Source organism: Suricata suricatta, chromosome 5 (assembly GCF_006229205.1).
Source record: "Suricata suricatta isolate VVHF042 chromosome 5, meerkat_22Aug2017_6uvM2_HiC, whole genome shotgun sequence".
In the NCBI taxonomy this organism is placed as follows: Eukaryota; Metazoa; Chordata; class Mammalia; order Carnivora; family Herpestidae; genus Suricata; species Suricata suricatta.
The window spans coordinates 155,771,909-155,785,313 of NC_043704.1; the positions used below are offsets into that span (position 1 = coordinate 155,771,909).

General features: G+C 40.7%; 1 gene segment (V, D, J or C); it reads right to left on the bottom strand.

Annotated features, from left to right (window-relative positions):
* Positions 1-854: 854 nt before the first annotated feature.
* On the bottom strand, positions 855-2,130 carry LOC115291349. The segment is given in 3 exon segments: positions 855-952; positions 1,606-1,929; positions 2,032-2,130. Coding segments are annotated over 3 exon segments (468 nt in total).
* Positions 2,131-13,405: the final 11,275 nt, after the last annotated feature.

Below are 13,405 nucleotides of genomic sequence, written 5' to 3' on the forward strand. Positions count from 1 at the left end.
GAAGGTAATAGTAAAATATTAAACGGGGAAAAAGGAAAACTTCTGAAAAATAAAAATAATAAGAAAAGAACAAAATTAATAGTAATAAAAATAGTAAGCAAAATAAGGCAGCTCTCCAGGGCGAATGGGCCAGGTTTGATGTGGGTAGTTCGGGTCTCATGGGCTGCTCTCTGAGGCTCTCCTTAGTGTTTGTGGGCTGAAAAATGGTGGCACCCCAAGCCCTGTTCAGACTGCATTGCTAGCCACTCTCTTGAGACCAACTTCCCCGTGCCACGGGGAGAGAAGGGGTCAAATTGTTTGGGTTTTTTAAGTCCTGTGAGGTTTCTAAATCCTAGTCCAGGCACTTTAATGGTGCCTCCACAGTTAAAATGATCTCCCGCAGGCAGGCAGCTTTCTGGCCAGGATTGAGTAGGGGGATTGGGGAGACGGTATTTCCCTGGCTCCAACTAAACTTGGGAACTGCCGAGCCCAAAAGAGAACACGCCCGCTGAGGGCAATGGATTTCTCTCCATGTGCCCAGCGTCTTTGTCCAGGGCCAAGGTCTCCCCTCTCCAGAGATTGTGCTATGAGTATTTCAGACTCTCCTTCTCATCCCCTCAGATCTCTGCCAGGCTACACGGCCATCCCTCATGTGGCCTTGCACTGTTCTGTGCCACCTCTGGACTCAGGGCTCTCTGCAGGCCTGGCGCCAAGTTTCTGGGCACTTTCTCTCCGGCTTTGGGCCGGCACTCTCTCCCCCAGAGTCTCTGGTCCCAGTTTGCAGGCACTCAGTCATCCATGGGGCTGTTATGAAAAAGAGTCTGTGCCCGCAACTCTGTTCTTGGAAAACAGAAAGTTGTGGCTTTTAATTCTTCTCAGTTTGATAATTGCCAGAGGGCGGAGGTGTACTTCTCCACTGTCTTGCCCCCAGCTCGAGTCACGTCATCAAGTTCCCATGTTCTCAGACTAGACACTAGTTCAGAATGAGATGAAAATTACATCACTGGTCTTTCCTGGGCCTTCAGGTTGTGATAGTAGATCATGGAACCTCTCATCATATTTATCATGTAACTAATGTGCTTTTGGTTCTGTTCCTCAGGAACAGATGATTTATTTCTTGTTTAGAGAAATTGAATAAATTGGAATTCATTTAAAGTCCTGAATAGCAAAGTGCCACGAAGGAAGTGTCAAATTGTTTGATTGGGACAATAGTTGAGTGAGGATGATGAGGACCTGTGGGATCCTGTGGTCCTAGCTTCACAGTCAGTGCATCTGGGACTCCTGTAAAGGTTTGGTTGTTTTCATTATCATATATGTATTCAATCATGTTTAGGGACAGGAATAAGGAAGTGCAAACAACTGTGTCTTTTGTGCATGTTAGTGTAGTTTGCCTATGAAACAAAGATTCTAATACAGAGAGTGAATAGGCAAGCACAGAATCCTGTGTTCATCAGAGCTCTCTAGGGGAAACTGCTGTGTGAAAAGGAAGCCCCAGACCCTGACAGGAAACCTGCCGGTACCCTCTATCTGCACCTGCTCCAGGAAATAGAAACCAGAATTGTGCAGAGGTTGCACCCCCTGGTGGTGTTGATCCCCTTCTGCAGGGAGGTTTGTGTCTGGGCTCACACTGACTTCCCCTCACTGTGTCACTCGCACAGAAATACATGGCCGTATCCTCGACTTGCAGGCTGTTCATCTGCAGAGAGAGCGTGTTCTTGGCGTTGTCTCTGGAGATGGTGAATCGGCCCTTCACGGAGTTTGCATAGTTTGTGCCTCCATTAGTACTAATATATGAGACCGACTCCAGCCCCTTCTCTGGAGCCTGGCGGACCCAGTACATGGTATATTTACTGAAGTCAAATCCGGACGCTGCACAGGAGAGTCTCAGGGAGCCCCCAGGTTTCGCCAGGCCTCCCCCAGACTCCACCAGCTGCACCTCACACTGGACACCTGCAGACACAAGACATCCTGATCAGGAAACTGTCACACATCCATGCTTCTCTCACTCATATCCACTCACATACTCAGTGTCTCGCGTTCACCAGGAATTACCTTTTAGAACAGCAGCAAGGAAAACCCAGCCAAGCACAAAGTCCATGGTGAGATGTCTGAGTTCTGTCCTGATCACAGAATGGGGACTCCTGGGGCTGGGGCTCCTCTCCCAGCTGTAGGGTCCTGGCTGGGCTGGTTTAATCAGCACAGAAAGGGCCCTATTTGCATATTCTTTGACTATATATCAAACTCCAGACTTAGACTTGATTTTTAAAAAGCGAATGAGAGGGTTAAGGAGGCACTGCTAGGTTAGTTTGTGTAAATGACGCTGTGACAGTATGAACTATAGTTGTGAACAGAGTTTTATTTGGAGGCACGTGTGCATTTTTACTTGTCTTTCATCAACATAAGGTCGTTTTCACAATACAAGTATATTACATACTTTTTGAGGTTTAGTCCAAAATACTTTATTTTGTGCCATTTTAAATTGTATAATTTTTTTATTTCTTTTGCATATATTTTCATCCTGGTTTGTGGAATCACAGAGTTTTTCTTGTTAATTTTGTATCCTGAACGTTTTTTCGTTTTAAAAAATTGGTTCTAAGATTTTTTGTGGTGTCTCTAAGTGTTTCATTATGTGTAAGATCATATCTACAAACAGGTGATTTTCCTTTCTTCTTACTGATTTAAATGTGTCTTATTTCTTCTCATTGTCTAATTTTTCTGGGTACATATTCCAGTTTTAGAAGCAGAAAGCTTTTCCCTTCTTTGCTCTGTGTTTTTACCAGTCTAAGGATTCAATTGACATAAGACAGATCTATGGGAGAGAATAAATTTCATTTTGCAAGTACATGAGCATCCTAATAATATGACACCCGGAGAAGGAACAAAGCAGGTGGCACTTGTGACTTTCAGACAATAAAACATTGGATTTGTAAAGAGTTAAAGCCAACGTGTGTTTTTTGAGTATTAAGTTAGTCACCAAGTAACTGGGTTTGTTTGCACAGCCTTCTTGCCCCTACATTCCTTATCCCCTTGCTAAGGATGGTTCTCCCCTTCTGGTACAGGAAAGGAAACTTTCTCAAGGGAGATTTATTTCCTGTTGTCAGGGGACAATGGAGGGTCCTAGTGTCCTTGGACTATTTCTCAAGTAACTGTCACCCAAATAAACAATGTCACAAGATGACATCATTTGGGGTGGCATATTTATTCTTCACATTATCATGTTGACTGCTTACATTGGGGTGATCATCACTACCTGGCTCCTGATATGACAGGAAAGGCTTCTTACTTTACTGCTCAATATGCTGTTGGGTTTGGGCTTTTCATAATGGCCACAACCACGTGGAGGTAATTTCTTTCTGTTCCTTTTTAATTGGGTTATTTTAAAATGATGAACATGCGTTGAATTTTGTCTAATGTTTTTATGAGTTAGTTATGGATGGTATAGATTCACTTATTCTCTCTGTTAATGTAGAGCATCACTTTTATACATTTCTGTATGTTGAAGGATCTTTGCTTCCCAGGGACGAATCATGCTAGTTTATCATGTATGATCCTTCAGTGTGCTGTTGGATTCTGTATGCTCGGATTTTATCACCAAATTTTGTATGTATGTTAATCTGAGATATCGGCCTGTAATTTCCCCTCTTGTGCTGTGTTCCCTTGGCTTTGATGTGAGAGGAATTCTGCCCTCATTAGCTGCATTTTGGAATATTATTTTATATCAGTATTTTGCAATACTTTGAGGAATATTGGTGTTAATCCTTCTTTAAATATTTGGTAAAATTTTAATAAAAGCCATGTAATTCTAGGCTGTTTTTTGGAGTGTGTAGGTTTTAGATTAAGGAAATCTTATTAATTTTTGTCTTGTTCATTTTGTATTTTTTCTTGAAATGGTCTTGATGGTTTACATAATTCTGGAAAATGTGTAATTTGTTTTGGGTGATCTAATTGTTGGCTTATAAATATCTAAATTTTTCTTTTATGATCCTTTTCAAGTCTTTAGTTCAGATATATCTCTTCTTGCAATTCTGATTGCATTTGTTTGAGTCTTACATATTTCTCTAGGCTATCTATGTTTCTTATGGTTTCCAAATATAAATTTTTATGTAGTTGATTTGTTCTGAGTATTTTTAATAGTCACTTTTTTCTCTGCTTTATCTTTCATTGTTAACTTTATGTTTATCTTTTTAAGTCAATAAAAATACCAATGGTTTTATTAAAGAATCTGAAAAATATACTAATTCAAATGGAAACACAACACATGGAAGTAACAAAGAAATCCTGAAGAGAAGCAAAACTGGAGACCTCACACATTTCTTTTTAAAAGAAAGAAATCAATGAATTGTAGATATACATTACCTATAACAGTGTGCTGCTGGAATACAGTGAAACATACAGACAAGTGAAGCAGATTCCGAGTCCAGAAATAAAAATGTGCAGATGTAGTCATCAAATCCTCTATGAGATTTCCAACAATTCACAGTGGGGAAAGGATAGTGTCTCTTAAAAAATAGTGTTGACTAGGAATCCCTGGGTGGTCAATCGGTTAAGCATCTGACATCTGCTCACGTATGATCTCATGGTTTGTGGATCTGAGTACCATATCAGGCTTTGGGCTGACAGCTGAGAGCCTGGATTTTATATCTTTTTCTCTCTGTGTGCCTGCCCTGCTCATGATCTGTTTCTCTTCTTCAAAAATAAAATAAACATTAAGAAATGGTATTGATATATTCATGCAAAGTAATAACATTTGGATATAATCTTACACCATAATATGTTGGCACGCACACACACACACACACACACACACACACACACGCAAAAACTCAAAATGGATTAAGCAGAACACCTGACTCTAAATACCTTCAAAAATACCCACAAAGGACAACCGGCATGACACTCACCTGACAATGATCTATTTGATATAGAAGCAAAATCACAGAGAACAAAGGCCGACAATGGGGAATTACATCAAACTAGAAAAGTTGCAAAGCAAATGTTAGCAGAGCAATAAGGTAGTCTATAAAATGGGAGACATTATATGAAATATATTGAAAAGGAGTTAATATTTACACTACAGGAGGGATTCCTGAATGTCATTAGCAAAAATCACAATTATAATCATAACAATATATAAATCACCTGATTAAAATTTGGATCTAGCATATAAATACCCATTTCTCTATAAAAGATGAATAAATGTCTTCCAGCATATGACTTGATGTCCAACATCTTTAATCATCAGGAAATCCTTTCCCAAACCACTGAGATATCACCTTATAGCTGTTCACTAGGCTATTATAAAAGAAACCAAACCCAGTGAGAACATATCAAGTGTTGGTGAGGATGTGGAGAACAGGCAATCCTAGAATTCTCTCTATGGGAGTATGACATAGTACAGCTACTATGGAAAACAGGGTGGTGAAAATAACTCACCACATCCAGTTCCTAATCTTTTCCCATATAGCTGACTTCATTTCCAGCTAGGTGTGAGGAAGTTCTGGGCCTCATGTTGTGGGAAGAGGCAGGTGCAGGAGACAGGTGGATCGAGTGGAAGATCCCCAAACTATTCCAGGAAAATGGACCCTTGGCTGCCATCTTGTAAGGCTGGACTTAGTATAAACACTGATACTGATGGCTCCCCACCGGGTGTCTCCGGCCCACAGGGGAAAAAAAGGAGTGAGGGGTAGAAATAACTCTTTTCTTCCACAGGAACATGGAGATACTGTGAATCTTGAGAGACAGTCATAGAGCTGATTAAGACGTTGTGGGGTTTGAACAACTGGGAGGGTCATTAATGATGGTCTCTCTTCATAGACATCAAAGGAACACCATAGAGCAGATACAAGGAGAGAGGAGTTCCTCTAATGAACTAAATTTAGATCACATGAATGAGTCAGTCTCCTCTGTTTGAAAATGACTTATATATATTTTAAATGGTGGCCATTGTACCTGTGAGGCACTGTTATGATTATTTGAGTTGATTAATCCCAAAGCTTGGTCTCTATCAAGGAATGTAATGCTATTTTGACCATTCGCTCTCAATATGAGAAGATATCTGTGTTTGTACAAGTTTTAGCAAAGAGTTTGTCTGTTTACTGGTCAGGATGAGGTTTGTAGGACATGATGAGAAAGATGCCTCAAGGAAAACTGACTCTGAAACACTACTGGTTCTGTATATGAGCTCTGAGATCCCAGATGTCCCCTGGTGACCTGTGAGTCCCCAGGTGATCTGAGAGTGCCAGGTGACCAGGTGGCCCTTGGAGTTCTGTGTGCTCCATGATGAACTGAGTGCCCTCAGGATACCTGAGAGTCCCCAGGTAACTTGAGTGGCAACTGATGACATGAATGCCCCTGGAGATCTGAGCACCCTCTAAAGGTATGAGTGCTCCCCAGAGACCTGAGTGACCCTGATGTCCTCAGCTTCCTCTGCTAACCTAAGTGTCCCAGGAGAGCTGAGTGGCCCCTGGTGTTATGAATGCTTTCTGATGACCTCTAGGTAACCTAAGGGCAAGTTAAAAGTATTGGACTCATGCTCAGCTCTCAGAAGTCCCCTTGTTGCTTTTGAGTCAGCTCTATAGCTAGGCTTATCCTGTCCTGTTAGCCCTTAATTGGCTGTGATCACATTCCTGTTAATCTTGGGGGAACTTCCAAGGGTGTGGGAAGCACCTACTTTATCATTCTTCCTTCCAGCCAAACTAACTAAGAGATGGACATGTGGCTCTCATGGTCTGGGCTGTGGTATGTACTTTACAATATATGATAATATATGAGCCATCCACTCCACACACTCACCTGGAATCAGTGGATCGAATTCCACCAGAAATTACTGGTTGAGCTGGAGAAACCAGAGACACGGCCAGTGAGGTGCAGGATGTGTGAGTACCACAACACTTGGGCCAGATTCCTGCAGATGCACCTGGTACAGGACACCTGGGGACAAGAAGACTCAGCCTGTGCCAGTCATTACCAGTCGCACTCATCCCTAAGGTTTCACATCAGACATCTGAGATCCTCACCTTAGACAGATGTCACGAGGCACAGGGAAGGTTCTTGATTCTCCTCTGTTTATAGAACACAATTTGCCTTCCCCAAAGACCTCAGCCCTGTGTGAGGAGAGAGGTGTAGCCTCCCACTGCCTGAGAGTGTATTTTATTCTTGGTTTTGAGGCGACATTTGCACAGGTGGGTAGGAGCATGTCTTTATCAGTGGACAGGGGCTGAATCAGGCTTCCCTGTTTCTTCCAGGACCACCTGTGTGCATCTCTTTGTTGATTCCACAAGGCATGTTGGTCTGGGGTTGGGAGAGCACTTGGTGTATCAGTTTTGTTGGAGGAAGATCAAGAATTGGTTTGAGCTCTCTGAACATAAAAATAAATAATAATCAAATGAGTGGATCACAATTCTCTATAATCCATCTTTCAAAAGGATATTTAAAAGGATGCACACTTTGGGTAGACAACTTTCAAAACCTAATCTTTAAATACTGAATATCTTCAATACTCAAAAGTAACAGTCATTCCATACATAATTCCACATAAAATATATACTGATGTCCACTCTATTGTAAATATAATAATGAGTAAAGGACACTGATTCCCAATATGTTTGTTTTAGTTTCCACACTGATGCATTAACTTCAACCAACAACTATCTGTGGAGTATGGACACGCCTGGAGACCTGATCCTGATAGTTATCTGGTGACGGGCTCTGACTGCTCAGTCGAAAATCTTGGAAGCAGTGCCTACATTCTGATGTGCACAGACACCAATGCACGAGCACACTCTCTGTCATCTGCAGATAGAATTCCCATGTGTGGAGGGTGCCTCCTTTCTCCTGAGAAATCTGCACCTCATATAGGAGGCTGTTAACTCACAGAGAAAGATCTGACATCATAGAAAGTGGTTGACTGTTCTCTGATACGACACAGAGACCACTAGTAACGTTGTTAAGAAGTTAATGGCACTCAAACAAACCCCTTGATGAAAATGGAGTGTGTGACCTGGAAATTATTGGGATATAAATAATATAAGCCTATCAAGAAATTGTAGACAATATGTTCATAGTCCTAGAATGTGTAGGAATAAGAGCTGTCCTGGATCTGGACCACTGTCTTCTATCCTAACATGTACAACTTCTTTTAGGCTCTTGATTAAAGACTTCTGCCGACCAGGCTCCATCCCTGATCCATCATCTGTCATCCTTCTGGTCTTATCCATTTATTCGGTGAGAAGTTACCAATGGATTTCAGGACTTTCATCAGATCCTCAGTATAATTCAGGGTGAGGAAGGAAACTGCATAGATATAACATCACAAGCTTTCCCCACCATTGCCTTGAGTTCCCTCCCATGATGTTATTACCATCCCTCCCATCCATTCCCCTAGTACCCACTCTTGCAGTAGAATCTGTCACTTTCATAGCATGAAATAAATTTGTCCCCCTTCCAATATTAATTCATCTAATCAATCCAATCTATATAGTCATCATACAACCATGCAGCTAAGAACGAACACAATACAGAGTGTTGATACACAAGTATTTCTGGATATAATTTAGTACAGTTTATCTAATAATCAGGGTAAGTAGAATTTTACAGAAGTAACTTAAATACGCAAAACTGGACTTTATTTGGTATAAGGTGCTATTAGTTTAGATGAACAAAGTCAAGTTACAGGACAATTCAGTACCTGCAACTCAAAAACTGCATCAATCTCATGTCTGTTCAAACCCCTAATTTTTCCACACCAAGTAGTTTCTTGTGCATCGTGTTTTTCAGATTCCATCTGGTAAAATGGGTTCATCCAGTGTTTGGCCTTAGGCAGTGGTTTCTCTCATGATGGACAATGAACATGAGATTCATTCATGTTCACACATGTTCTGGCTCTTGTTTCTGATGTCTGCAGTTACGGTTTCAAAGGTTACCCATTCCCCTGTGGTAGGAAAGCTTAGGGGTTTACATGATGTAGTAACTACAAAGACAGTTCCTGTAAACACTTGTGTACATGTTTTGACAACACACGTGGTCTTATTTCACTTAGTTATGTCACCAAAATTGGTGGGGTTGGTCACAAGGTTAAGCATATGACCAATTTCACAAGAGAGTGGCCAACTTTTAGAATGGATCCTGCTCTGTTCCAGTTTCATTCTATATGGGAACAGTTGTGAAATCCTTCCCCTTCACCTCTGAATCTCCTATGTGGTTGACTCTGGGAAACACAGGCAGACCTGGAGGAAGCACTTTCATCACTGGACCTGAGCATGTTGGGACACAAGCTCCAAAGATCCTATCCAGGGCAGGCTGCCCAAATGTACCACAGTAGCAAACTGATTATTTTGCATTGTATATACTTGGGAAAGCCTGTGCAAGGTCACTCAGACCCTCCTCTGTCCTGCTGAAAGGAGGAAACAAATCTTCCACATGAAAAATACCAGAACTTTGGTAAGAAGTAAAGATACATCTTTATCGCCAGTGATTGTACTTTCTAACTGAGAAACCTGGAGAAATATGCATTATTAATATGTACTAATCTACTGTCTCAGCCCCAAATCCTGAAAGTTTCTTACTAAGTCAAGCCCTCAAACATATTTTCTTTTTCTGTAAATTCTAGACAAATGAATTGTCTCTTGGTATAAAGTATATGATGATAACCATCTGCCTTGTTGATTTCTTTGGGTCTCCATATCTTTGGACCTTAGTGCACAGGTAAGGAATCTTTGGTCTCTTTTTCCTGTCCCTCTATCTTCTGTGAACTTCACTGTTTGTCCACAAGAACCTTTGATGGAGTATTTACTTCTCTCCTTTACCTCCCTAGGCTCTAGATTCAGCCACATTCTCTTTTTCAGCTGAGACCCAGAACTAGACTTAAAACCCACATCACTGTGTGCTGCTCTGTAGACTCCCATCAATTCCTGGGTGTGGCCTGTGGGTGCTAGATCCATTCTTATTTTATTCTGAAGGTAAACTCTTGTGGCTAGCACCCATATGGTGTTAACTGGATAGGTCTGAATGTGTAGCACTCAATTACAGGCAGACAGGAGGGCTGATGTTCCCCTAACATTCACTTCCTGCCCTCCTATAGTTTACTGAGCAGGTGGCCATAGCATCCAGATGACTCCCCTTCCCAGACATTCCTGGACGCATCCTTGCTGGGAACACAACACGGGATGTGACTGCAGTGAAATTGCAGGAAGTGCTGGGAAACCACAATTACCTATGTCCCCTGGAATGTGAAGTATATGGATACTGATGATGGTCTAGTACTTTCTATAAGCATGTGTCTTTGAGACAAACAAAATTAATGGGGATGCGTTGGTATAGCTCACAAGATTGCCTGCACAAACAGAATGATTCTATTTATGATCTGAAGTGAAAATTCTGCTGTTTTTCATATGTTGTATGTACATCTATCAGTGAACATAACAAAATTCTTATTGCAAAGTAAATTCTAAGAAGTTATTAACTTATATTGAATAAAATTAAGTTGTGAAAAAATTACTAATAAGAAGTTGTAAATCATATATTCAGAAAAAAGTTGATAGTCTTTAAGGTCACTATATGATCTAAATTATATTCTAGGCAACTGTAAAATAATAGAAATATTAAAAAATGGAGAATATAATATCTTAAATTATAATCACAAAATGATTGTTACTTTAGGTTACCTTGATTAATATTGCATCATAAATTCATATGTTAAATATAAATGCATGACTTATTTTGTGGTTTAAAATATAGTATCAGTTATGCAAATAAATACAGTAAAATTTCTAGAAGTAGAAAATGTAAAAATATAATCATTAACATATATGTATGTATACATATATATATGTATATATATATATATACATCCCCATTGATTTTCAAAATGGGAGTCATACCAAGGATGCTAGGGAAAGAAGGGCATTAAAATGAGACAAACATTCTCCATTTTTGTGTCAATGACTACATTAAAAAATAATCCATTGTACATATAGCTACAGTAACATAACTGAGGACAGCTTGCTCACTATTCACAGCAACGGTGAGAGGTATAATTGAGAAAATGGAATAAAATGAAAAGTACACAAAGTCAACTGTTTTGGTGAGAATCCAGCGGTGGTGCAGGTAAATGAGAGAGACTGTAAAAGTCTGTTCACCTGGGACTCCTTCTTCAAGTTCACCTGTTCCGTTTGAACAATCTCAGTTTTTGAATTCTACTTTTGTGCTCTTGGATCAATTTATCAATAGCTTCTTTGACATCTTCCATGCTTCCATGCTTTTTTCAAGCCCAACGATTAATTTTATGACAATTTTTCTAACCTTTTCCTCTGTTATGTTGCTTATATCTGTTTTGAGGAATTCTGTAGTTGTAACTTCTTCCTGGAATTTCTTTAGAGGAGAGTTCTTCTGTGTCACCATTTTCACTAGATTTCTGTCTCTTGTCAGTTTTAGAAGCTTGTTATTCACCCTGCACCTGTGACTATTGTTATATTTATGGCGGCTCATATAATGTCCAGGGCTTATCCGTTCAGGAAGTGTTCTTTTAATGGTGTCTCTTGGTTTCTCTTGTTGTGCCTTTGGTTATTTATTTTCCTGTTCAGTGATAATTGGGACTCTCCACCATGTGTACTTTGGTATGTTTTTTGAAGTAGCCCTGAAAAGGAAAACAGACAGACAAACACACAGGGAACAAAAGCATGCAAACACGCAGACAAATCAAACAAACAAGCCAACCATAAGGGGAAAAAAAAGAAAAGAGAAAAAAGTGGGGGTGGAAAACAATGAAAGATAAATCCAGTCTAATGGCATAAAACCAGAAATCCCAGTTTCAAATAAAGGGTAGCATGAAGGCAGAGATGTTGGAAAAGCGTATACAAAGAGAGAAGTGACAGGTGTGGGGAGGAAGTGAAATTGAACGTTGACCTGGCAGAGGGACTAAAGGGATTAATTCATTGAAGAAAGAGGAAATTATGGTAGGAGATGAGGAGAAAAAAATCGAAGATAATGTTACTGAGAGAGAGAGAGAGAGAGAGAGAGAGAGAGAGAGAGAGAGAGAGGTAGCATAAAGAGAATGGGTTAAGTATGACTATTTAGGAAAACCAATGTCCTGCATTCTCAGTCCAGCAGATTGGAGAGATAAGAATGAGATAAGGGAAAATATATCTGAGTAGCAAGAATTGATCTAATCTTGGCAATGCATCAATGTTGTTCTTGCCCCAGCTCTGGAAAAAAAAGAAAGGCAGCTTGCCAGCAGAGATGGGCGTGGTTTGATATAGGCAGTTCTTGCCTCCACTGCGGGTCCCAGAGCGGCTCCCTGAGGCCCTGCCTTGGTGGTTGTGGGGAGATGAATGGTGGCATCACAGTCTCTTCTGGAACCAAAGATTGCAACCCACTCTTTTGGGTCAAATCTCTCTGTACCTTGGGCATAGGCCAGATGGGACAAGTTATATTTTCCAAGCCCCACCTCATTCCCAGATACTAGGCCAAGCACTTTAATGATATCACCCTAAATGTACTCCCACAGGTGGGAGGCCTCTTACCCAGTAGAAGAAGTAGGGGAGCAGTTTCTTTTGGTACTTCCTAGGATTGGGGCGCTGAGCTCAAGGAATATGCACCAGTTAGAAAGGAAGGATCTCTCTCCCCGCATCCTGCAGTTATCGATGGGATGATAGGATCCCTCTCCATCCTGGGCTGAGGTTTTTCCCTTCTCCAGAGACAGCTCTATGAGCATTTGCAGCCTCTTTCTCTTCCTCTTGTCTCTACGTGCTTCTGTGTGACTCTTCACAGAGACTCCCTTTCCTCTGAGCCTCTGGTCCTGGCTATTTTATCTTCCCCAGTTCATACCCACGCACCTATGAGGCTGTCTTCTTAGAGGACTCTGTTGCTTTTCCTCCCAGAGTCTTGGGGATCAGAGTACTGTGGCTTCAGTCCAATTTAGATTAATAGATGCAGGCAGGTGAAACGTATAGAGCTCCTTACGTTTTAACCATCTTGCCTCTCTCAAGAGACTCATTTTATACCTGAAGACACCTTCAGATTGAACGTAAGGGGATGGAGAAATATCTATCATGCAACTGGAAGTCAAAAGAAAGGTGGAGTACCATACTTATATCAGACAAACTGGACTTTAAATTAATGGCAGTAACAAGAGTTGAAGAAAAACATTATGTAATAATTATAGGGTCTATTCATCAGGAAGATCTAACAATTATAAAGATCTATTCACTGAATTCAGAAGCACCCAAACACATACAACAGTTAATCACAAACAGAAACAATCTTATTGATAAGAATGTGCTATCAAGTAGGAGATTGCTGCGGTGGAGGTCTAGGAGGTTTTTCCCTACTTTCTCCTCGAGGGTTTTGATGGTTTCCTGTCTCACATTCAAGTCCTTCAGCCATTTTGATCTTATTTTTGTGTACGGTGTAAGAAAGTGGTCTCGTTTCA